The following is a 27,502-nucleotide window of genomic DNA, read 5'->3' as shown; positions in this document are numbered from 1 at the left end:
TTATCCTGTTATGCAGGATGGGTAAATTCCATCTAGGTCACTTATGTCCCTCAACATGCTTCGTGGAGTACCCATCAACTGTCTTTATATTCATCCAATTACGGACAATGTTTGATCAGCAATAAGGCACTCAACTCTACATCTAGGGTCCATAGTGGTTTCAGGTCGAATGGTGGTATACACCATTATCACCATGAGAATAACTTATGACACTTTGCATAACATTCTATATAGCATTCTCATAGCGGGTCAATCTAGTATAAATATTACTCTTAATATTCATACATATGTTTAAGACTTGATAACTCCTTATCCATGATCGTGATCATCAGTCTATATACATAATAGTCTTAATGCTTTAATGTTATCCCACTTTACAACAAAGCTCGACTACAGATACTTTAAGAATAATGTCCTTATGTTTAATGGGATCTCATGATTAAGTCACACTTGATACATTAAACGGACTAACTATTCTAGGGAATTTATTAAACAAACATAATAAAGAAAAATCCTTTTATTATTAATAAATAATTCGATACAAGTACCAAAGGTATTGACCTATAGGGCTTAAACCAACAGGAATTGCGTTTGTCGAATGCTCATGTGAGGTGTTTTCTGATCACCCAAGATAAGAATGTTCGTGCTCTTGTTTTATTCTAGACCTTAGACGGCCAATAGGTGGTTGAAGATCTTCTTACAGGTGATATGTGTAACACACATACTGCTTTTATGATTTACCGACTGACGCCACAAACCAACATGGGTCTTTTTCAACATGCTTTGTCTTCACTCACACACTTTTCAGGAAACTTCCTAGAAGGCACCCATCCAAATACTACTCCAAGTCAAGCATGCTTAACTGTGGCACTCTTATTTGTTAGCTATTAAAAAGAAGATGTATATTATCGGTATATGTGGTACCAATTAATCCTTATAAGTCTTCCTTCAACCATGGAGTCTTATACCTGCACAACCTCATGATCCCTTTCATTCTGATGTGAATTCAGTTTTTTCTTAGAAACTAATAGAAGTGTCTCATTGTCATGCCTCATGCACTAATAAACACTCTCTCGCCCTCGGGTGTTACATGTAACCACTCTCTGCCCTTTTCAGCCTCAGGTGTTACCTGTTCACCAACTTTCGCTTAGTTTATCCCCGAACCATATTGTGCTAGGAGAGGTCTGCTTTGATACCATTTGTAATGCATGTGCTCTCAGGATTACCGACTAACCATACAAACCAACACGATTCTTTTCAGCATGCTTTGTCCTCACTCACACGCTTTCCGAGAAACTTCTCATAAGGTCACCCATCCAAATACTACTCCAAGCCAAACACGTCTAACTATGGAATTCTTATTTGTTAGGCTATCGAAAAGAAGATGCATCTCATTAGTATAGGTAGTACCAATTAATCCTTATAAGCTTTCCTTCAACCAAGCAATCTCATATAGCACAACCTCAGGATCTCTCCCATTATGACGTGAATTCAGTTTTTCCTTAGAAGCTTCTAGGAGTGTCTCATTGACATGCCTCGTGTAGCGACAACCATCCTTTATCCCTCGAGTGTTACATGTACCATTCTCCGCCTCTTCGGCCTCGAGTGTTACATGCCCACCAGCTTCCGCTTGATTCGTCCCTGAACCACACCATACTATGAGAGGTCTGCTCTAATACCATTTGTAATGCCCCGGACTGTTTTTATGATTACCGACTGACCTAACAAACCAACACAGATCTTTTCAACATGTTTTATCCTCACTCACACGCTTTATGGAAACTTCCCAGAAGGTCACCCATATAAATACTACTCTAAGTCAATCACATTTAGTTGTGGAGTTCTTATTTGTTAGATTATCGAAAAGAAGATGCATCTTGTTGGTATAAGTAATACCAATTTATTTTTAAAATGCCTTCCTTCAACTAAGCAGTCTCGTACCCGTACAACCTCATGATCCCTCTCATTCCGATGTAAATTCGATTTTCCCTAGAAGCTGATATGAGTGTCTCATTATCAAGCCTCGTGCACCGACAACTACTCCCTCGCCCTCGGGTGTTACATGTAACCACTCTCTACCCTCTTCGGTCTCGAGAGTTATAATCCAGCCTGGTGGTCAGCTCCCTCTGCACCCGTGAGGATGGTCAGATATGGACAATGTTCCTTGAGAGACCCACCTCTTCGACCTATGTCGTCGGAAAATGGGATTACTAGTGATCGATCTTTTTGCAACTAGACTCTAGGGTGTATTTCCCTTGGGTGTGTCCAATGATCCTTTATTACTTGATTAGCCTAAGAGATAAAGAAAGGATATGTCAAGATTTACCTCGGCCTGAGGGGACCTTCGTTCACCAGGTCAAGATCCTTTGGTACCCATAGGAGGCGCTTCGATATCGGATATACACCTAACATTAACTATGAACTCGTCATATATCCGAAGAAATTAACCATGAACTCATTTTACATTTGATGTTTTCGCAGTAAGTACCACATTAGCGGTGTAAAGTATAGGTGACGTTAGACTGCGCGATGCATCGTGAACCTCTAGCATGATCTTTGATGAAATTGCCTTTAGTCTTTGGCGTAAATCTAGATTTGGATATATGGCCCTTTCTTTTGTTGCTTCCCAGAGTTCTCAAGGGAATCAAAATTTTAAAATTCCGAAGGATCATAGTTGAAATGATGGCTTGCTGGTTCTATGCGACATATCTCTGCGTTTGCTTTTGAACGTTCTTGATTTGGTGATTTATGGAGGTTAGGAACTAGTAAAGTAGATATTGGATTCAAAATCATGGAAATCATAGGAATCAAAAGTGGATTCCCATAAATGGCACCACTATTATGTTTGAGAACCATAAATGAATGCAATTGAAAAAATGATGATCTCGAAAAAATGGTGTTGATATCTGTCATGGTGGTGTGGCTTCATGGTTAACACTCTAATGTCAAAGTCAGTTCAAGATTCAAGATGAATATAGTGAAAAGTGGAGATCAGAGAACATGTTTTGCATTTTGCATGAACTGATTTTATGCTTTAGATCAAATGAAAAGGATTTGAGATAAATTGGACCTTAACCATTTGGGTCTTTGCCCGATCCATAACATGTTCTATTTATAGAATCACTATTATGGACTGCAAGCTAAAAAATCCCACTTAAGTGCACTGCACCTTACAATGTACTGTATTTTAATTAAGTGCATGGTACCTTACGATATTTCATACTCCACTTAAGTTCATCATACCTTACAGTGTTCTACAATTCACTTAAGTGCATTGTACCTTACGATGTTCTCTAATTCTCTTAAGTACACCATACCTTACGGTGTTCCATATTTCACTCTCTCACCAATCTGTACTTATGTGTATGACTCTGTAGGTTATCATGACGTTGACACTTATAATAAATCACATATTTAATATAATAAAAAATGAGTGGTATCTAACAATACATCATTGCTATCAAAGTCATGAAAATGTCATGTGATGTGACAAAACCTTTATGTGACAATGCTTGTGTGTACATTTACACTTTTGCTCTCATGCCTATATTGAACATAAGGCATAAACTGTGTTACCATTGTCTAGTTCAATATTGATCCCATAAACATATATCATGTTACGCATGATGGGCAAATTCCATTTAGGTCACTCATGTTCCTCAACATGATTTGTGGAGTACACATCAACCATCTTTATGTCATCCTATTACACATTACTTTTGATTGACAATAAATTACTCGACTCTATATATAGGATATATAGTTGTTTCATGTCGAATGGTGGTATACACTAGTATCACCTTGAGAAAGACACTTTCATAATATTCTATGTAGTATTCTCATCATGGATCAATCAAGTAAAAATATTACTCATAATATTCATATCTATGTGAAGACTTGATAACTATTTATCTATGAGATATGATTATCAACCTATCCACATAATAGTCTTAATGCTTTAATATTATCCCACTTTACAATAAAATTCGACTATGAGTACTTTAAGAATAATGTCCTTATGTTTAATGTGATCTCATGATTACTTCACAATTAATGTTTCGTTAAATGAACAAACTTTTATAAGGATTTTATTATTTTTGAAAAACAAACATAACAAAAAATGTCTTTTATTATTAATAAATAATTCGATATAAGTATCAATTTCTAATAAAATTATTGACCTCTAGGGCTTACACCAACAAATGTATCATATATAGAGAAGTGCAAGAAATATTTTGACACGAATAAACTCCTTAAGGAATACGAGTTTTAATGAATGTGTGTGATGAATTTAAAGAAGCTATGAAATTCAAAAGAGTGAGGGATCTGTAACAAAACATTGTCCAATCAAACATGGGTGTTTTTAAAAGTCTAAATCAAGTGCCAGATAAAGGACCAAACCTTGGACATGAGGCTAACGAGATAAAGAAAGAGATTATAGATTTGGTGAAGATTTACCAAATTTGGGTGTTTTTATCTTTTTATTAGGCATGGGACTAATATTTCTCTGAATTTGAATGATTTCATTTTAAAAAGTTTGATAATAATTGTTTTCCCTGTCTAATGCAAGATTTTGATTAATTAAATTGTTGAAAAAGGAACTTGTAAGTATGATCGTGTTACTTCAAATTACTCTTTAACACACATTATCTCTTGCATATATGATGATAAATCAACATCATAAGCATATATAACATATGTAATCCTATCCACATTTGCCGTACATAGTTTTTGTCCTCTAGTTAGGTAGTATTGGGAAACAAGTGTGAGTTGCGTTGAAAAACAAATGTGAGTTATATGTCCCACATTGCTTAAAAAACTGGAGGTTGAGCACTTTATAAGTAAGAGGACCCATACACCCATCACCTTAAGGTTTTGGGTGAATATATGGTATCTCAATCACTTGTTTGAGCGAGTCATTGACCTTTAGGTAAGTGTTTGACCCAATGTCTATGCTTCCCCTTCATAATGATCCATCAGTTGTATCAGAGCCCGATTTGAGTAAGGGGCCGTTTCCTTATGTCGAAAGTCTTTCTAATATGGTGGTCAAGCAACGTGTCCCGTTGAAGTGCCCATGACGAGATAATGGTGTCTTTCAACGACGATACAAGTATGCGGATGAAAGAACTTCCGCTTGAGGGGGAGCATAATGGATGAACTCATACTTGAGGGGGAGATTATTGTAAAACAAGTGTGAGTTTTATTGAGAAATAAGTGTGATTTCTAAGTTCCATATTGTTTAGAAAAGTTGAGGTTGAGCACTTTATAAGTAAGAGGACTCATACACCTATCACCTTAAAGTTTTGGGTGAATATATGGTGTCTCTCTCACTTGTTTGGGTGGGTATTTGACCCAATGTGAATGCTTCCCCCCTCATGATGACCCATCAGGTAGATGAATCCTAACTTTACTACTCCAATATTTATCAACTAGGTGTGCCCTCCTTTATTATTTTTTCCTTGTTTAATTAAAGATTTGGAGTAAGTTTTTTTTTACAAATCCCATTTTCACTGTTGATATAGATTCAAAGATTTATGGTTTTAAGTACATATGTTGGGGAAAAAAATACTAAACTTAAAAAGTTTATTTATTTATCAGAACTATACTTTTCTTTTATCTCAATTTCTTTGATCAATTGATGTTATGTATTGTTCTCGTTACCGATACTTTAATATTTGTATGACTAATTTATTATGCATGAGATAAGATTCAAAGGTAATATGTAAGAAATATTGAAATGTGATAATAATATTATTGAATGCTTGAAATTTTGAGTACTAGTATATTGTTTATGTAAAAGTATGAAAATATATTAATGATTAGGGGTGGCAAGCGGGCATGTGTGACCTGTTTAGGCCTGTCTTGCAAAATCCCGCAAAAAAAGGGTAAAGCAGGACGTGAATGATTGAGAGTGCATACCCAAAACTTGGCTCGCCACGTAAAAAGTGAGGGCGAGATTGGGAGGGCCTATGAGCACAACATCTTTTAAACCTAAAAATGCAAAAAAAATAAATTATTAATGTTTGCATCCATAAAAATTCACACAAAAAAATGGGACGTGATGAGGGAAGACACATTAGAGGGTGCATGCTTAAACCCTTGGCCCGCCTTACAAAAAAGTGCAGACAAAACGAGCATGCCCGACGGGTCGGGTTCGTTTTCTATCCCTATTGATTATAGAAACAACATAAGCATAAAACAAGATCAAAGCAAACAAATACCTCACACTTACTCAATATTATATAGGTAATTTAAAGTTTTATAAAATAATTCACGGTCACACTTTAGATGAGTCGGTATTGTGCCACTATTAAGCAACGTGTCTTTTTTGTACGAGGAACATCTATAAATATTTTTGTGATTCTACTCTTCTAGACCCAGTGGAACATCTTCAAGTTAAATATGTGCCACCACTTATCTCAATATTAGTGATGATAAAAAAAGTCGTGTTACACATTAATGATTTCAACTATCATTGGAGTGGAAATACCAATTGCACATAACACATACGAGTCTATTCACTTGATAAATATAATGTTCACTCTAAGTATGACCACTTGATAAATTCACTTATTCACTATCTACAAACACTACATATTAGTTTACAATCCCTTACTTAGAGAATGAGCACATGGAAAGAAGACAAGAAGATTAAAAAACCACACAAGAAAATTGACCATTGACGTGAAGGTTATATCATCGACTAGATGATTCACTTCATAAGTTCACACAAAAGAATAGTATTTTACAAAATTAAAACAAATAACAATGACTAAAAAAATAGTTGCAATATTTTTTTTATATAAAAAACTAAATATTATAATATTTGTTATATTTGCTAAAACAAAAAAGCTGACATATATAAAAAGTTTGATTGTAGGTTCACCAACCAAAACCATCTCCCATCAAATCTCTACCTTATCATGTCCATCACACATTACCAACCCCACAAAAATCTATCAAATTGAAAACTACATGTCTCAACTTCATTGACTTCTAAACCAATCTACCAACTAAAACAAAAAAGACATTAATCACATTCATCTACCACACCATAAAAACCAAACCAAACACAACACATAGAAAAATATATAAGAAACTTGTACTCTTGGGAGAGGTAAACATCACCTTGTCTCACTACTCTTGTGTTCCTCATTATTTCTACTTTTAGCAATATTTTAGTGGCACAAGTCAACAACATAACCACAACGAAATTCTCTTTTACAGATGTCCACAATCTATTTGTTAAAATTCCTCAACCAAACACCACACATATCATAGATATAATATACACAAACTTTTATTTTCTATGACTCGTATTCAAATAAGAGGACTTGCATTTCCCAGTTTGGGAGTTACATTGTTGCCTAGATGGCAGAGAGGGGAAAATATGTTTCTTGTTTTTTTGTATCGCCTTAAGATATTACACCTCTGTAGTAAAGAGCAGAAAAGTGTAATGCAAAAATTCATCGAGAGTGATCAAGATTTGTTTATGGAGTTGGAATAGTCTTTTATGATGATCGAGCAATGAATGTGTGGAAGGTACAAAAGTATCCATGCCATGACTCATGCATGTCATCATCCTAAAGACATGGTTCATGTTACACATGGGACAAATGAGGTTGAAATCCATATAAAGGGTATTAGAAAACCATCTATAAAGGACCCTAATACCTCTAGATCTAATGCAGGGCTGGTTTTGGATGCAAGGCTATTTGAGAGAGTTTCTTGAACACCTATCATCATTATGAAAAGTATACCTCATAGTTGTTGTATTACTTTCTGTCATACATTAAAAGAGTCTCTTTATAAGATAATAATTAAATCAAGATCTATAGGTGCTTGTGTTCAATTTCCATTTCATCTTTGTTGCACTTTACAAATGATTAAGCCTCAAATTAAGCAAGATTGCATGTATGGGAATTGAAAGTCCTTGCAACAACAACACATTTTGGGTTGCTTAGCTACATGAAGAGAAGCACACAACTCACCAAATTAGTTGATAATGTATTGGATAACTTATGATAATATGATATGCGTCATGACATATGTTATATTAAAGAGGAAGATAAAAATATGAGAACTAACATCAAGTATTGCCCTCGTAAGCAGTGATGAAGCCTGAGAAAAAAATTGGGGTGGTTGTCGAAATAAATTTAAAATATAATGATAGTTTGTATAAATAGTATGAATACAATATTCATATTGGCTTCAATTTTTTTCTTCAAATTTTTACTACTTATTTTGCAAAATATTGTAATTTGAGAATTATACACCCTATTATTGTTAATGATAAGAAAAACCTTTATAAAAGCATGTTAATGTCATGTATATTAATATATTAGCTTAATATCAATTTGTGTGAATGAAATACAGTGTTGAAGTAAAATCTCACACCTTTGTTCTATCTATGCTGCTTGCATCATAGATGTCAAATACATATTCTTATTTCCTTACCAAGGCAATAAACACACATGTTAGAGTACTTTATAATTTGTGTAACAATCTACCAAACATTTTTCTTGAATCATCAATTAGCATTTTTGTTTAAAATGAATTATTATTAAAACTTATATTAAAGAGAACTTTGAAGAGAAATTATATAAATTGAGATTACCAGAACTAAGGAAGAATGACTATGAATGTATTCATAAGTAAAAACATTTACTTACCTCTTCAATGTACTTTGGTTGTCGACGTGCTCAAGACTTATTCTTTCCGTTTTCCTAGCACAATACACTAAGAATCAAGTTTTCTTAGTTTTTCTTCTTTTATATGTACTTTTTTTCTTATTCTGGATTTTGAAAAATAAAATAAAACCATCACATAGAAATTCTCAAAAGGTTGTTAATGAAAAAAGTGAAAATATATCTACTTGTGATCGTTCACATGATTAAAAAATTTATTAGAAGGTAAAAAGGAAATAATTAAAAGCATATACAAAATCCTCTAACTCCTCTATCTTTTTTTATAGAATATATGAATCGTTGCATAATAACACCGACTTCATATCTGCATATTTTTAAATCAAACATCACCATTTTGGATAATAAAACAAATATAAAAATCTTAAATGAATATCTATAAACATTAATCTAATCCTAATTTGGAATAAAAAGAAGTTCTCAAGTCTAATATGAAAATACACATTTTGATAAAGAGATCCAACCCTTTGGAAGGACTTCTATCATGAGAAAGTAAGAATTGAAAAATTGAAATTCAATAAAAGATATACCTAACTTCAATAATAAAAAAAATAGAATGAGAACAAGATGTATTCCACTATAATTTCTTTGAGATAAGTTTTTGCAAATTACTCTGACCTTCCTATAAAAACTATATATCTGCAAAAATAAATTGGTGGTAGTAATTGCATAGATAAGAAAATTGAGGAAACTGCAAAGTAAATGTTTTTTTAGAGGAAGCGATAATGAGTGGAAATCAAAATACAAAAAATAATCAAGTAAAACTAACCGTGGGTGTGGAGAGATGAATAATCAAACCATATTTCATTAGCATAAGCACTCACTAATGAAATATGATCCTTAGCTTGTTGAAGTATCAAATCAACTATTGTCTTAAGAGGGTCAGTTTTCAATGCCAAAAAAGTTATATACACACCAACAGTAGAAAGATCCTATCAACAACAAAATCATAAAAAAAACCTAATTCATTACGCCACAAGGTTCATCCGATTATTCATTCATCAAATTCATTAAATTAATGAAATTAATTTGTGGGTTATGCTTAAAATTGGATCTAAAATAAAGGGTTTCGAATTTACCAAATTGAAAATGAGTTTCAATAAAATCAAAACTTTAGAAAGGGCAAATAAAAAAAACAGAAGAATGGACGTGCAAAGTTATCGATCATGAAGAACAACAATAACATAACAATGAAATATAAAACTTGCGTTTACATCAACCGATTCAAATGAACAAAAAAAAAGAAATTAATGTATCAAGATAGAACACAATGACAAAATCACTTTGGTAAATCAGATCCAAACAATTGATGGAGAGGAAGAAAGGAATTCGAAAGAATTTACATTTTGGAGAATATGAAAATCTAACCATTGTTGTGTAAATGAATATGCAACAATGAAATGGAGAGAGTCTACCTAAAGAATCATGTAGGAGAAAAATTGAAAATATATAAAATTAATATGTAACTCTTAGATATTTGAAAAATATATTACCAATATAATTAAAGATAAGAATGATTTAATGAAACTAAAATGACAATTTACAAGATGAAATTAATCTTTTAAATAGTTTTGATTTGATTAATAATGACATCGGGTAACTTTTATTTATTGATAGTTGATTGGATCTTAATCATATGATATAAAAAATTAACATTATTTTTTATATGAGATTAATTATTATAAACCGTCGGTGTAAAAAGTTTTACACCGTCGATTCATCACCAACATCTATTTATACCGTCGGTGTATCTCAATTAATTTTTTTTTATATAATAATTAAAAAATATTAATCTTAAATCAGAATCGTCTTATCCTCCTCTGATCAGGATCAGACGGCCAGAAAGCTTGACTGTGACAAATCCCAGTCGGAATGTAAATTTGATTTTTCTTTTTTTCTTTTTCTCTTTTTGGGTCCCGTAAAATTGAAATAATCCACATATACAAACCTACCGAATCAAAACCTGTGGTTACTCCGGTGGAGCGATCGCAATAGAAGAAGAAGATGTCGACGGTGTACGTGTTGGAACCGCCGACAAAGGGAAAAGTGGTCGTGAACACAACGCGCGGCCCTATCGATATCGAGCTATGGCCTAAAGAAGCTCCCAAAGCCGTAAGGAACTTCGTTCAACTCTGCCTCGAAGGTTATTACGACAACACCATCTTCCACCGTGTCATCAAAGACTTCCTCGTTCAGTGTGGCGACCCCACTGGAACTGGCACCGGTACTTAATTGAAATTCAGTAGCCGTTGTTTTGTTTCTCAATTTTTTTTCTGATTGATTGTTTAGGGTTTTAGTTTTTTTTGGATATTTAATATGGAATGAAAAGGAAAGGAATTGTTTGATTGTTGTAGGAGGTGAAAGTATTTATGGAGATGTTTTTGCTGATGAGTTTCATTCGCGTATTAAATTCAAGCATAGAGGTTTGGTGGCAATGGCTAATTCTGGAACCCCTAATTCTAATGGGAGTCAGTTTTTCATTACTCTTGACCGGTGTGATTGGCTTGATAGAAAGCATACCATTTTCGGAAAGGTAAATGATGCAATTGCAATGCTTATGTAGCCAAATTATTCTCATTATTATTTTAGTCATTGAGGATGAGTAGTAGTAGTGGTAGTATGCACACAATGAATTGATTGTTCTAGCTGTTATTTGTCTTTAGGTGACAGGAGATACAATGTATAATCTGTTGAGACTTGGTGAAGTTGAGACTGATAAGAGTGACCGGCCTTTAGATCCAGCGCCAAAGATATTATCTGTTGAGGTATGTTGTGGATTTGTGATTTTGATTGATTATCATTGAATGAATTAATTGAAGAGGTTGTTCTAGGTATTGAGGAATCCATTTGAAGGGAGATTAAATAACATTCTTAGTGTATTTTTAAACCACTTGGTTGTTTAGGTGTTGTGGAACCCATTTGAAGACATTGTTCCAAGAACACTTCAGAAACCTGAGACTAAAGCTACACGTGATACAGATGGTAAAGATGCAAAGAGGAAAGGTGTAAAGTGAGACCTCCTTTCTCCCTATGATAACTGTCTTCTTAGAACTCAATGGAATGCAATAGGTTGCTTATTTTTATTATTTTTTTGTTGCAAATTTAATTGCAGAAATTTGAACTTGCTTTCATTTGGGGAAGAAACTGAAGAAGAGGAAAAAGAATTGACATTGGTGAAGAAAAAGATTGTGAGCAGTCATGATGTCTTGAACGATCCTCGTCTTCTAAAGGATGAAAATGCTAATAATGAATTGGTAATAAAGCCTTTCATCTAGTTCTCGTACAACATTCTTGATTGACACCTTGTAGCTGATAATTACAATTTGTATTATTCCATCTATTTATAATTTAGAGATTTTTGGAAGCTGTTTTAGGCTTACAGCTCCCAGAGTTAGATTGTCTTACAGTTATTTTATAATTCCCCTCTGAAAGTTCATATACTTAAATAAAAACCTAATAGCATAAATGTTACATCAAATGGCCACACATATAAGCTTTCGTTTATTAATTTTGCAGAGTTCATCTGACAGTAAACTAAAAAGGGATCTGCAGTTATCTGTAAGGGATGCACTTATTTCAAAAAAAGAAGAGCATCGGAAAGATTCAGGAGCTGATAAATTGTCTCATGTTGATTCCAGTGATGACGATGAAGCAGATTTTGATTCAAGAATGCGCATGCAAATACTCAAAAAGCGGAAGGAACTGGATGATCTCCCACCTAAACCAAAGATGCAAAATGGTACCTCATTTACCTTCCATATTGTACATTTTAGCTTATAAAATCTCTACCTCTGATTTAGAAAGTGTTTGGTTCTACTGTGGAATTTTCATGTAACTTATACACCGTGTTGTTAAAGTAGCTTTCAGATTTCCATGTTTATTTACTTGACATTCCAATAGAAGATTAATATATTGCCAATTTGTTTGGGTCACTTCCTATGTAATAGGTGTAAATTTTAAATAAATTAAGGTGATTAGTGATAGGAACCATGAAGGAGTTGGGCCAGCTGCCACCAAGTAATGTGGCCAGGCTCACTATATGGTTACTATAGGAAGCATCTTAAGAAGAATGAGGAGGCTGAGCTGGCATGGAAAGGAGGGAAATGACAGTAGTGGGAGAGTTGGTTATTATTAGGAATAAGGGGAGGTATGATGAATTCTGTTACATGAGATAGCGATAGAGATAATAAGGGGTGGTATGAGAGTTATGATGAGTGGGTTCTGTTATAGGAGAGAGATGGATTACTGATAATATTCTCAAGTAAGGGAGTCATTTTGGCTAGGGTTGCTTGATATATTGTTCCAGATTTTCTTTGTTTTTCCATTACCAATTCTCGTCAATACAGTAGTAATTCATCTTATATCTATTCTTTAACCCATTACTTTCAAAATGTCAACTTTATTGAATCATAATTCTCCCTCTTTTGATAATGTTTGCCTCACCTGCATGTAGTAATAGTAATTGTGAACATTCTGAAAATAGAATTAGGAAATTGTGAAAGCACAATGTTAAGTAGAATTAAGTCGTAAAAATGACATTTGGCACCTGTCAAAGGGAATATTTATATTTCAACTACATAAAATGGTAGTCTTAACAAATGAGAGAATAGTTAGAAGATGCTAATTTTACTACATGAACAATTAATTGAAATACTGACAATTTTTACGGTATATTATGTCTTTATGTTTACTATGAACTATAAAATTCCTTTTTGGTTTATCAACACTCTAGGAGAATGTTCACTTCATTTTGAAGTTGCAAAAGCAAATGAAAGTGTCACATAAACCATGTTGCTTTAAATATAGTTATCGTAGTGGTAATGAATTAATGCTTACTATTAATGAGATTAGGTAAGCATTTTAATTTATAAATCTGGTAGAACAAAGTATACAAAAAGAATATGAAAGTAACTGTATTGCAATTCACTGAAATCCAGGGATGAATGCCTTTCTTACAATATGGAAAAGCATGATCCAACAAAAGAAAGTGAATTCTTAGAGAGAACAGGTCTCCGCTCAGCCCAGTTCCTTCCTACAACTGTTGGTCCCCACCTCTCCATTAGATATAGTTTTTTCCACCACTCCACTTATCAGTTGCCACCTGTGTTTCTGTTATACCTCCTTCTAACTTCCTCTCCTTCCAATTTTTATCCCACTGTTTTCACTCCTTTTCTTTACTTGTTTACCTTCAACTGTTTACCTCCAACTGCAGGCCCAATAAGCCCAGCTACTCATCTAAATATACAACATAAGTCTGTCTTGCTCTTAATTTGTGTGTTGAAGTTATAGTGTTTCAGATAAAGAGGGAAAGACAGAATAAACACTTTGAATAATGAATATAGTTTGATATGATTGATGATTATGATTTGATAGGATAATATTAAACACTTAACGGTTTAGTTTAATTTTTTTCTAATCAGCCATAGTTAGTGCCTTTAGCCTCCATTAGGGTATCCCCACCAGCTTAGGCCCTTTGGGCCACTATTAGACTAATCCCCATAGTTCACCCAACATTAATTGCCTTTGAATAAATAGTAGAAGAGGGATTCAATGGGACTTTCCCATACAACATTTTACACAAAATCCACTTCTTTCATATTGGAAACTGAGGTATTATATTGCTTCACTTCAATACATCAAAAAGTACAGTAGTGTTGGGGTTTCCATGTCTACTGTGCCACATGTACAATAAAGTGGAACTATGTGTTGTAACATTTGTTATTTATATGTTAATGTGAATTCTGTACGTATGGAAAGATAGAAGTAGGAACAGAATTAACAGAGGAATTTGAGCTATAAACTGAGTTACTGAGTGGTTGTTTGACAGCAAACTTGACTAGGTCTAATTCAAACCCAATATGCAGCTTGAGGGGTGCAGATTGTCTAAACCTTTTTGCCTTTATCTCTAATTGGTGTGGAATGTGAATATTGTGAATGCTGTAATCATCAAGCTTCCCAGTTGTAACTAGCATCTTTCAACATATAATAATATCTCATTCTTATTTTTTTTTCTTATTCAAAAACATTGTTGTATCATGAAGCTCAGCATCTTATTATTTTCATATGCAGGAAGGTCGAGGTCCAGTCCAGAGAAACATTCTGTGTCAAGAGCTAGGTAATAGTTTCAACATTTAGAACATGAATATCTGTTAGCAGTTGCCACAAAAGTGTCAATGTATCAACATTTGAATGCTGATGGTTTAAGATATGGCGTTAAACAAACTTTAGCTTTTAAATTGTATGATTAGCTCTTTATTTCCCGATGGGCATGGTGGGGAACAGAACTAGTTGAACTTGTGGTCAATGGTCATATAGGACTCAAAGGTTGAAGCAGCTTTTAGATGGCTTTACTTGGATGGATGTCACATCAAGTTCAAACAGGGAACTTCGCATGTGCTTAATCTTATTCAAGTATAATAATTCCTAAAGATTAAAATGGTCCTGTAGTTCATTCTTATCAAAGTGAAACTAAACTGAGAAAAATATCAAAGTTCTATTGATTGAGAGATAGAATTGTACATTGTGGTCTGTGTTGACGCAGAAGCATCTATTTATAGACTATGCCACATCAGCCAATTCTGTTAGAGCAGTTACAACTAGCTGACAACATTATGCATTCTGTTAGGGCAGTTACAATTCTAGGACATGCCTTAAATACCTAAAGTACAAGCTATGCAAAATATAAACTGTGACTTATCTAACAATTCTCTAAAATTTACAGAATATGTGAAGATTTTTTTAATAAATGTCAGATGTTTTTTTGCATATTAAATCTCTGACAATTGATTTTTCTCCTTAAAAATTGTTGGAGATTTCCAATTCTTGGTGCATAACCTTAGAAATCCACTTCAGTCTGGTGGTCCCTATTCTAGTCTGGCACTTAAAAGTTGCCACTATCTAGCATTATTTATTTAGAGAAACATTATTTGCAAATTGAACTTTTTCAAAATGGCTTCTAGTTTGGCTTACCTACCACCTATGAAGTTTGCTTATAGAATATAGATATAACAGTTGTATAATAATTTCCAACTATGGAGTTTATGATATCTATTGGATGTCCTACATATGTGAACTTGTTCAGGAGTCTTACTATTATATTACTTGTTTCTGACCGATTTGGTAAATGGTTGAATAACTTCTTGCCAGGTCCAATTCTGTAAGTGCCGATGAGGAGGATCAACCAAGAGTGGAAAAATTGTCCATGAAGAAGAAGGGAATAGGATCCGAAGCAAGAGCTGAACGAATGGCTAATGCAGATACAGATATGCAGCTTTTGAATGAAGCCGAGAGAGGACGACATTTGCAGAAGCAGAAGAAACGCAGACTTCAAGGGCGTGAAGATGAAGTATGTTGTGATTTTTATTTATTTATTTATACTTTTTGCTCTCTGTTTTCTTATTCCCGCCGTTTCCTTTCTGCCATCTGAAGTGCTAGAATGTTCTTGACTATGTAGACATATGATCAACAGGGCATAATAACTAGACTGATAATCTGATATGGTATGGAAGAGCAGCTGGGTTTAAATTTGTTGATTAAAAAAAAGAAATGACTGAGCTAGTTGTACTTATGTTGATATGCCAAATCAATGTTCCATGGCATTTCCCATTTTTGAGAGGGCATACTATTGCGTGCCAGCGACATAATTGTTGTGTGTTTACTGGCTTGGCTTGAATTGAATCTGAACATTTCTTGTCTTGTTAAGAATGGTACAAGTATATATACAAGAGAAAAGATATCCACGTTCCTGAATTTTGGGATCAAATCAGTCAGCCTATAGACTATTGTAATAAATTTGAAAGTATATCAAGAAATAAGAGGAAATAATAAAAGGAAAGAAAGAATGAATACTAATCTATTAGGCCAATCTTATATATCTGCTGCCCAACTAATTTAGGAACTAAGGAGGAAGAAAAATCTATATATAGGCTTTTTAAGGAAAGAGAAAGAAAGACAAGAAATTTGAATCAAGTGAAGTGTGTTAAAGATGAAGAAGACAAAGTCTTGGATAAGAAAATAAATATATAGGATAGGTGGAAGACTATTTTTACAATCTATTTAATGAAGGATATGATATCTCACAAGATTCTAGCAGGTTCGACATTAAAGAAGAGGATCAAAATTTTAATTACTACCGTCAGATTCAGAAACAAGAGGTAAAATAGGCATTGAAAATGATGAGTAACAATAAAGCGGTTGGGTCAGACAACATACCTATTGAAGTGTGACAAATTCTTGAAGATAGAGGTATTGGGTGGCTCACCAAACTCTTTAATGAAATTATGAGGTCAAAGAAAATGCCGGATGAATGGAGAAGAATCGCTTTAGTTCCAATTTGTAAGAATAAGGGGGATATACAAAATTGTGTAAATTATAGGGGGATTGAGCTTATGAGTCATACCAAAATGTTATGGGAAAGAGTGCTTGAATGAAGACTAAGAAAAAAGACTCAAATCATTGAGAATCGATTTGGTTTTGTGACTGAGAAGTCGACTATGAAAGCGATCTATCTACTACGACATGTGATGGAGTAGCATCAGATGGATAAAAAAGACTTGCACTTAATTTTTATTGACTTGGAGAAGGCGTATGACAAAGTGCCTAGAGAATTTTTGTGTAAAGCCCTAGTAAAAAAAGGGGTCAGGATTGCATATATTTGAGCTATTCAAGATATGTATGTAGAGGTATCGACTAGTGTGCAGACACAAGGTGGAGAGACAGACGATTTCCTCATTACAATAGGTTTGTATCAAGGTTTAACCTTAAGTCCCTACATTTGCACTTTAATTTTAGATGTATCTACGAAACACATCCAAAAATTAGCATCGAGGTTCATGCTTTTTGTAGATCATATAGTCCTACTTGGAGAATCGAAGGAGGATTTAAATGAGAGGATGTAAATGAACTTTAGAAACGCATGGTTTTCGCCTAAGAAGAAATAAGATGGAGTATATGGAATGTAAATTCAACAAAAGGAGAAGCATTTCTAACCTATAGGTGAAAGTTTGAGATCATATAATTCCTCAAGTCATGCGGTTTAAATATTTTGGGTCTGTAATACAAAATGATGGAGAAATAGAAGGGGATGTAATCCATCAAATTCAAATTGGATGACTGAAATGGAGGAGGGTTCAGAGGTTTTATGCAATGCAAAATTACCGTCCAAGAAGCTGAAGGATTTTTTTTTCGGGTTGCGGTGAAACCTGCGATGTTGTACGGGATAGAATGTTGGACGGTTAAGAATTAACACGAGAATAAAGTAAGTGTAACAGAGATGAGGATGTTGCGTTAGATGTGTGGTAAGAATATTAGACATGATTGGATTAGAAATGATAATATTAGAGAATGTTGGGGTTTAGAAAAGATGGTGGAAAATAGACTTAGGTGGTTTGGATTTATAAAGAGAAGACTCGTAGATTCTGTGGTTAGGAGAGTAGATTAGATGGAGAAAAGTCAAACAACTAGAGGGAGAGGGAGACCTAGAAAAATTTCAATAGAAGTTATTAAGAAAGATCTAGAGATTAACGATTTGGATAGAAATATGGTATTGAATAGAATATGGCGAAAGTTGATCCATACAGCCGATCCCACTTAATGGGATACAACTTGGTTGTTGTTGTTGTATGTTGAGATAATTTAACTTCCAAACTAATCTTTTCTATATCAGCTTGGATTATGATAAGGCGAAAGAATATGGCGAAAGAATAATCACTAATTGTTATTACAATCAGCTAACTATTTGGAAGTGGTGTTCTTTTAAAATTTTGTTCTGTCAAAGGAGACCAGTAGGGTGGGAATAGTAGCAATGAGTATAAACCTGAAGTCGTTCCTATATGGTGTTTATGCATTGTTTGAGGTTTATAGTTTATAATCATTTGTGGGCTTTTTTTGGACATATGGGTACTTTCAATCATTATTCTTTCGTAACTTTTTGTATCTTTATCCTCAGGTTCTGGCAAAACTTGAAAAATTTAAAACCACTAAATTAGCAAAAGAGACACCCACAACTGTTGAATCTAAACATGCTAGCGGTGAGGAATTATCTGACTGGAGAAGTGTTAGCTTAAAATTTTCCCCCGCAGCTGGCAAGGTTAGTTTCCTCTTTCCATATTTCATGATATGAAATCATTTCATTTTCCATCAACATCCGAGTGGCTTACATATCTTGAGTTTTAAATGCAGAATATTGTTAAAATCCGTGGGCTCATGTGTTATTTGTTATTGAGCTCTAACCACCATTTTAGCTCTTTTCTATGATAGCAAAGCAACATGAGTCCCTTTTGCATTTTGCATGGAGTTGTCTTTACGGATCAAACACACAGTTATTCCTTTTCTACTGTCTTAAACTTTTCTTTGCATATATGCAGGACCGCATGGCTCGCACCGAGGATCCAAATGATTATGTTGTGCTTGATCCTCTTTTGGAAAAGGGGAAAGAGAAGTTCAATAAGATGCAAGCCAAACAAAAGAGACGTGAACGAGAATGGGCTGGAAAATCCCTTACTTGATTTTGCAAGTGTCAACTATGTGAATTTACAAAGCTGACCGGTTTTCATTTCGGAAGGCCAGAATATCCATTCAGCTATGGGATTGCCTTATATATTAAGTAGAAAAACTTTCCCTCAGAGAAACTGAGGAAAAATTTGATGCACAGAGAATGGTGGGCTTGATAGGCAAGGAAACTAATGTGAAATGCAGGGTTACCGTTCCTGTTTTAATCTATGCTGCATTATTGCTAACTCTTCACCTTTTAGTTGAAGTTAAATGGCAAAGATCTTATCGCACCCTTGTGAAAGCACGTAGTTTGACATAGTTATAGTTTTGGTGCAATGTTCATAGATGTATTGCTTAGCTTTTCACAAACCTACTTGTTGTTTTGTATTAATATTACTACCGATGTTGTGTATTAATATAATAATATTGTGGTATTTGGAAACATGTTGAGTTTAAGAATTTATTTAGAGAACGGATTTTTGTTTGTCAAAATGAATCAGAACTTTTGCAGCCTTTGTTTTGAAAAGAGAATAGATTCATCCAACCCTTCTGGTGTTATTATCAAACAAACAAAATCAGATTAATTTTCAATAAAAATTGTGCTTTCAAAAGTCTTCCAACTATTGTCTAAATCATGATGTTAAAATGCTGGCCAAATGAATGAAACCGAGAATGTGATGACATTACTAGTTCCATCTGCCGGCCTATATTTGTCAAATATTAGTTTTAGCAGGACGGCTTTAGGATTATAAATCAAGTTGTCATTGTAATATCAGCCAATTGGACCAGTTCCATTTCTGTCACAAAAAAAAACAAATTGCATCAAACCCATATTCTGCTAAAATGAAAATAACCTCCAATATCTTGTTGGTCTTCTTGGTGACACCCATTTTCCTCCTACACATGATTAGTTGTGAGAATGATGTGGTGAAGACAACATTAATACAGTTCCTGTCACAGCTCAAAGGCCAGCAGAATAACAATCCTACTTTGGATTGGAAACCAGACACTGATCCCTGCAAGGATCACTGGAATGGTGTATACTGTGATGCTCTAATGTCTATAAAGAGGTTGGATCTTTACAGGTTCAATTTGTCTGGAACTCTCGATGTCGCCTTGCTTTGTAACGCGCAGCCTCTAGCTGCATCTCTCACCTTTCTTAGTCTTGACGACAACAACATTAGCGGCGGAATATCATCCGAGATCGGAAACTGCAAACAACTCACTCGTCTTCACGTAAGTGGAAACCACCTCGCTGGAAACCTTCCTGCTTCGCTCGCCATGTTAAACAATTTGAAAAGATTAGACCTTTCCAACAACAAGTTTTCGGGGCCGTTGCCAAACCTGGCTAGAATCTCAGGCCTCAATATGTTCCTAGCACAAAACAATAACCTTGGCGGAAATATCCCGGCTTTTTATTTCCCCAATTTTGATCATTTCAATGTCTCTTTTAACAATTTCAGTGGCCAAATTCCAGATGTACAAGGTCATTTCTTTGCAGACAGTTTTCTTGGTAATCCAGAACTATGTGGATATCCACTACAGAAAAATTGTACTAGTCAGACTCTGAGTAGTACTGTTAGTAAAACATCAGAAGAAGAAGAATCAAAAGCTCCTTCCAAAGAACAGATTTTAATATATTCAGGTTATGCTGCATTAGGTGTTATCATAATCCTTTTTGTATTCTTGAAGATATGCAGAAGCAAGAAGAGGGGAAAGAAAGTTAAAGCATCATCAAACGATGATATCGAAAAACCGAGCTATGTTTCGAGTGAATCCAAAGCAGAAGATGCAAGCAAATCAGGATTTTCAATGTCCTCTGAATGTGGAATGGTCTCACAACAATCACTTATTGTTCTTTCAAAGCCAGTGGTGAATGAGTTGAAACTGGAGGAGTTGCTGAGAGCACCTGCTGAAATGATTGGGAGAGGAAACAATGGAAGTCTTTATAAAGTGATGCTAACAAATGGAATAGTAGTGGTTGTAAAAAGGATTAAGGATTGGAGTATTTCTAGTGATGAATTCAAGCAAAGAATGCAACTGTTGAATCAAGCAAAGCATTCTCATGTTCTGCCACCTCTTGCTTTCTATTGTAACAAACAAGAGAAGCTTTTGGTCTATGAATATCAGCATAATGGAAGTTTGTTCAAGCTTTTACATGGTAAATCTTATATACTAAAATCTTTTTTTATTTTAACTTTTTACTTATATATCTGGCTTTGAAACCGACTAATCCAAAGGGATCAATCCCACCGTCCACTAACGAGAGTACATTCAAACACAAGGGTTATTAACACCTAGCAAAATTCAAACCTGATTTTGAGAGATCCAACACAAAGATTGTTAGCACCTAACATAATTTGAACCTGAGACCTTGAGAGGTCCAAAACAAGGGAAAGGTTGTTAAAACCTAGCAGGATTCGAATATGAGACTTTGAGAGGTACAAAACGTGAGTTGTTAGTGCCTAGAAGGCTTCAAACCTGAGACCTTGAGAGGTCCAACAGAAAAGTTGTTAGCATCTAGCAGGATTCGAACCTGAGACTTTGAGAGGAACTCACTTTCATGACTCAAACCTTCACTAACAGGCCAACTCTTAGGGGTTAATTTTTTTTATTTTTTTTATTTTTTATTTTTTATTTTTATATATGCTACATTTTCTTTATTGGTTTAATATGAGTATAGCTAAAGAGCAAGATATGCTTTCAGGCACTTCAAAAAAAACCTTTGATTGGAGCAGCAGGCTTGGAATTGCATCAACAATAGCAGAAGCATTAGCTTTCATGCATCAAGAGCTTGGTCAACAAGGTATCATTCATGGAAACATGAAATCCTCAAACATTTTGATAAACAAAAACATGGAGCCATGTATAAGTGAATATGGCACCACGCCTAAGGATGATCAACAAAGTTCAACTTTGGCATTCAAGGAAGATGTTTATGGTTTTGGTGTTATTCTTCTTGAACTTCTAACTGGAAAATTGGTGAAGAATAATGGTATTGACTTGACTGATTGGGTTCAGTCAGTAGTGAGAGAAGAATGGACAGGTGAAGTGTTTGATAGGTGTTTGTTGGCAGAGTATGCAAGTGAAGAGAGGATGGTTAATATGCTTCAAGTGGCTATAAGATGTGTTAATACTTCATTAGAGGCTAGGCCAAGCATGAACCAAGTGGCTCTTATGATTAACACCATCAAAGATGAAGAGGAAAAATCATTGATTTACCAAGTTTGATTGTTTAGGATGGTTAGAATACAAAATATTGTATCATATCTTTATTATGATTATTGAGTATTTTAAGCTAATTTTTATTTTTTTAAATGACTTTGTAATTTTAAATATTTTACTATTTGTTTTTATGTATCTCTATAAATAAGGCTAATATTAAGTCTTTTGTATGATGTAAGTCATTATTAATAGTTTTTAATTTTTTATATTTTATTTTCTTTCTTCTTTTTATCTAAAATTTCACTAGAAGATAGGTGTTGCGTATGAATGATAACATAGGTAAAATGTCACATGTTATGCTTTTGCACTCTAAATGTTGTTAAAAAATTTTTGATAGGTTAAGGATATCAATATGGGAATTAAATTCCTTACCTACTTTAGCCATCCGGTAGATATTGTTGTTGTTTTGTAGTTCTACAATGTTAAAAAGTTTCTAAATCGTTGAACTTAAATATCTAATTGGGTGTTATCACCTTGTGACCTAATTTGGAAATTGTTTTTCTCATCGTAATCCATCTTAGTAAAAAATTAAAATTATTTATAAAATCAGAAAATGCATATTCGAACGCATTCTATTTTAATATGCTTTTGAGTCAGATTTTAAGGCTATGTCAAAAAACGTAAAAAAAATGTATTTTCATATAATTTACGGAGATGCATCTCTAAATATTTTTTTAATAAAAAATATGTCAGACACTCTTCTCTTTCCTTACTTTACAATTTTCAAACTCTATTTCTCTAAATTCTTAAAATCTCTCAACTCTCAAAGTCTCCAAACGCTTAAAACTTCTCAACTCTCAAACTTTCAAACTCATTTAACTCACATTCAAGTTTTTACCATCAACATTCAATCGATCAAAGAGCTCAACATCAAATTTACATTTGGTAAATTTTTGATTTTTCTATACATTTTTTATTTTTATATACATTTGTAAAAATTGAGCATTAGGTTATGTAATAGGTAGTTTAAATATGTTATTTAACCAAGCAATGTGTAATAAGTAGTTTAAATGATCAATGCGTTTTTTAGATGTTTGATTCAAAGATATTTCTGCCATTTTCATTCTTCTGAGTTGCAGAACAATCCAGAAATACATCTCTGGGTTTTTTCAACGTTTTGGTTTCCAGATTCAGAGATGCATTTCTGGAATTTTTATGTCTGCGTTATTTGATTTGATTTCATTGTGTTTCATCTGTATAATGCTTGTGTGGTTTAATTATAGACCTTATGGCTGATAACCAAGATAAATTGAGACACAATAAAGTTGCGCAACATGCATCGGTTCGAGGGAAAAAGCTCAATCATCGTAGGCACCATTCGGTTTTAGTTTAGTTGATGCAGATGCGTCAATCTCTAGGGCTCATGCATCTCCGCTTTCGTCTTCGTATAATAGGCATATTTTACCTCTTAATGTCTCGAAAGTCCCATCAGTACATGTTGAGGCACCCCGGGCACCCGAGGCACTCCAGAAGCTTGAAGGAGGTTCGTCTGATTTATCGTTGCCGCCTCTATATCCGGGCCATGTTTCCAGACATTTGTGGGACAAAGAGGTAAAATTCAATTGTATACATTCTTTTAAACACATATGTTATAATATTTGAAGTTTCTGGCGATTATCTATTTTTCTGCAAGACCATGATGCTTTAAAATGCATCAACCATGGTCAAAAGATTACAGATCTGCTACAACCTGCTGAGTAGTGGTTTCAGGATGTGATGCAGTTGTCTGGGCTATGAGACTTGTGCAAGATTGGTTATATTACGATTAACCATTATATGTTCTCTGTGTTTATAGTGAGATAACACTCATAGACGTCACCTTTTCATCTTCCACATGGTGATATGTCCATCACCCTGGAAGGTGTCTCATGCCTGCAACATCTTCCGATTAGGGAGAGACTGTTAGACAACGACAAGATTATCAAAGATGATGGTGAGCTATGTGGGAACTGACCGAAGGGATGCCTGATAGGAGTTAGAAGTCACCTGAGGGTGTCATGTTAGGTTTCAATTCCTAAAGACGTTGTATGCATAGTAACTTCATGCGGTAGAGCAAGTCGATGGTGATAATGAGCACGTTATATAGCATAAAGCATACGCATTGAGAGCATATATGTTGTACTTGGTTGGCACATTCATTTTTTGTGGACAAGAGTGCCACTTATATGCATGTGGTTTACCTGAGATACTTTGTTGACTTGGAGCGGATCCATGAGTACAACTAGGGGGCGCTTGTTTGGTCTACCTGTACACCAAGTTAACTGAAGATTGTATGTAGAAGATCAAACAAATGACAAACAAATGAACGATGTTGACAATAATATATTTGCTTCTTTTAGTGTTTGTGTGTCATTTTCATAACACTTGTACTTCGTCAGTACTAATAATTCATACTCCCTCAATTCCTATTATAAATAAATTTTAATTTTTTAAATTCATTGAATACTTAATGTATATAGTATATTTATAGTTCAAATATATTATTTATTCAATGAATCTAAAAATTTAAAATTGTTTATAAAAGAGAATGGGGGGAGTATGTACCATTTTTCAGGCTTAGATCCTCCAGTACTTTCCATGCATATCCGACTGGTCATATGTTCTGACCTACACTGAGGATATGCTATGTGCTTCTGCATTCGCATCGCTCAAAGGGAATCAGGAGATAGAGCCATCCTGAGTGTATCTTTAGCGCTTGGTATGAGAAGATATACACTTTCAGCATGCAACGATCACCGTTTGACGCGTCTCTTAGACGACATAGCCTTTTACTCTGGATGATTGGCTTGTGGGCCATGTTTGATGTATCCATATTTTCCTGTGTGTACCATGTGGTTGTTCGGCTACATGCAGTTTGTTCCCAGATACCCTTCAGAGTCTGCTCCTCCCACTATGACATACAAAGATGTGGTTGCCATATATGATGATTACCTTAGCCATCTGATACCGGATGAGGCACGTGGCACCCTAACTCCTTGTGACTGAAGTGTTGCATTCAGGGCGTCACATCCTTATATGACAATGGATGCTCCAGGTGATCCCCCTAGACCAACTCATAAGGAGATACTAGAGAAGGAATATGCTAGAGCGGATCATGTTATTGATGTGTTGCCTAGATGTCAATGTATCGTGGAGCTTGGGCATGCAAGTATAAATAAAGGAGTCTTTTCTGAAGGCTCTAAGGTGAAGGGAATTCTAGATACTACCATGGAGGAGGCACAAAGAAAACTACAGTACAAGAGGCAACTTAGGTATATAGGGCTCGAGTCCGACATACTCACTAGTGAATAGTATTTGTATTAGGAACACTATTATCGTTTGTAATTTATTTTGACTTCATTATGTATTCCAGATTTATTCATATATATGGAAATTTCATATTATTTTATAAGTGTATGGTTTAATTTGTATAAATTTAATATGATAGTATATCTACAATACATCATCAATTACATCAGTGTATCTCTAAAATAAAGTCAAAGTTATTGTCTAGTTGAACACATAAATGCATCTCCGTATTTTGTTTGACTTATTTCCAAAGATGCATCTTCGGATAATTATTTTGTCAAAATGAGGGTGTTTTAGTTAGAAATGCATGTGGTGCATATACGGTGAATCTGGAGATGCATCACTAGACTAAATTTTAGGAAAAATACGGGGTGAGACTAAGTTAGAACGTGTTTTGGTGAGAAAATAGTGTGTCTAAAAACACACTTCTAAAATCTAAGGGACATTTTTAAATTTCCTTAGGATATTTTTCCACTATTTAGAGTGGGATAAGAAATTCTCTCAAATTTTTGGGAATAAACTCCAAATTCATTTAACAAAATTGAATTTGTATTAGAGTTTTACATTTACAAGATTCCTAGATTATTTGATGTATATAAAACCAACCAACATGCTTTTATAATAAGCGTAAAAAAAATTAAAACATTTTTTCAAAAATGTCACATTTTATAAAACAAAATCACCACACATAATATACTTAGTATTTAAAGTTTTAGTTAATACACGCGTAGACACATAATATACTTAGTATTTAAAGTTTTAGTTAATACACGTGTAGACACAATAATTGTAACTAAAATATTTTATTTTTTAAAATATAAACTTCAAAACAAAATAATAGGAGTAATCTCACTTATGAAGATAAATCAACAAACGTTGAATATTTCAACCAAATGTCACTTATAGAGATATTATCATTTACCTCAAACCAACAACTTATCAACAAAATAGTTTGTAGAGATATTATCATTTACCTCAAACCAACAACTTATCAACAAAATAGTAAGTAATGGTAAAAGAATAAGTGTTATTTTAGAAGGAACACATCCTAACCCAAATGCACATGGTTATCGCGGATCAAGAAAAATGTTTAATATTCAAGACATGTGTGTGAACCTATTGTCGTATGGTGGCACATGATGGACTTACAAGATTAGTACTCCAATGTTCAAGTCAATTCAGAATCTAATATGAGTATAGTGAAAAGTGGGGATCAAAAAATTATACCTTGAATCTCACGTATGCTATATACGTTGGATAATCTTGATGGAAATGGTGTATTGTTAGGCCTTTGTCTGGCCTAGAAGAGTTTCCCCAAGACTTTTCGGGCGTATATTAGTTAGGAAGTCTTTCGAAATTGTGTCTGGTCCTTTGCGAGGATGTTAAATCATGGTGAGTAGGAAATTCATGGAACGATGTGATAGGATTTCAAAGATCACTAAATAAACTTGTCTTATTTTTATTTTGTAATTTTAATATTTTGTCTTTTATGAACTTCTAATTGATGAGCTATCAAAAGGGATAGAATTATATCACCAGTGAATGGTTAACATGCGGCCTACTTGCTCTATATAAACACTAAGGTGGTATCCAATGAAATCAATCTGTTATTTCAAATTTGTCCTTATCTCTCTTATACTATCTTTCCTATTTTTTAATTCTACATGATCAAATAATTCCTTCTACTCTTGAGTTATCTCTAGTGTAAGATCGGATATTAACAATAACCTTCCTTGATATCCAAAGATGATACCACTTCGCAGGGTCGATCTCGACTTTTAGAGGCCCATGGA

General features: G+C 34.1%; 2 protein-coding genes across 2 annotated transcripts; both read left to right on the top strand.

Annotated features, from left to right (window-relative positions):
- The first annotated feature begins 10,613 nt into the window (after positions 1-10,613).
- Positions 10,614-19,640, top strand: LOC127078054 (peptidyl-prolyl cis-trans isomerase CYP57). Its single transcript, XM_051018759.1, has 10 exons — positions 10,614-10,929; positions 11,060-11,238; positions 11,369-11,470; positions 11,609-11,715; positions 11,818-11,959; positions 12,222-12,444; positions 14,775-14,820; positions 15,852-16,050; positions 18,652-18,792; positions 19,070-19,640. Exons 1-10 carry the CDS (start codon positions 10,710-10,712, stop codon positions 19,208-19,210), a joined length of 1,500 nt encoding a protein of 499 aa, XP_050874716.1. The 5' UTR covers positions 10,614-10,709; the 3' UTR covers positions 19,211-19,640.
- A 178-nt stretch (positions 19,641-19,818) lies between these two features.
- On the top strand, positions 19,819-22,575 carry LOC127078038 (probable inactive receptor kinase At2g26730). Its single transcript, XM_051018758.1, has 2 exons — positions 19,819-21,357; positions 21,904-22,575. Exons 1-2 carry the CDS (start codon positions 20,040-20,042, stop codon positions 22,425-22,427), a joined length of 1,842 nt encoding a protein of 613 aa, XP_050874715.1. The 5' UTR covers positions 19,819-20,039; the 3' UTR covers positions 22,428-22,575.
- Positions 22,576-27,502: the final 4,927 nt, after the last annotated feature.

Source organism: Lathyrus oleraceus, chromosome 1 (assembly GCF_024323335.1).
Source record: "Lathyrus oleraceus cultivar Zhongwan6 chromosome 1, CAAS_Psat_ZW6_1.0, whole genome shotgun sequence".
NCBI classification, from domain to species: domain Eukaryota; kingdom Viridiplantae; phylum Streptophyta; class Magnoliopsida; order Fabales; family Fabaceae; genus Lathyrus; species Lathyrus oleraceus.
This window is presented reverse-complemented; position numbering and strand designations above follow the sequence as displayed.

What these genes read in the sequence shown, in the direction of transcription:
- LOC127078054 (XM_051018759.1), top strand. Translation starts at nt 10,710, where the DNA reads ATGTCGACGGTGTACGTGTTGGAACCGCCGACAAAGGGAAAAGTGGTC. An exon ending in GCAAAGAGGAAAGGTGTAAA is followed by an intron (nt 11,716 to 11,817) that starts GTGAGACCTCCT and finishes ATTTAATTGCAG; the next exon opens with AAATTTGAACTTGCTTTCAT. An exon ending in TTTCCCCCGCAGCTGGCAAG is followed by an intron (nt 18,793 to 19,069) that starts GTTAGTTTCCTC and finishes GCATATATGCAG; the next exon opens with GACCGCATGGCTCGCACCGA.
- LOC127078038 (XM_051018758.1), top strand. Translation starts at nt 20,040, where the DNA reads ATGAAAATAACCTCCAATATCTTGTTGGTCTTCTTGGTGACACCCATT. An exon ending in TTTGTTCAAGCTTTTACATG is followed by an intron (nt 21,358 to 21,903) that starts GTAAATCTTATA and finishes ATATGCTTTCAG; the next exon opens with GCACTTCAAAAAAAACCTTT.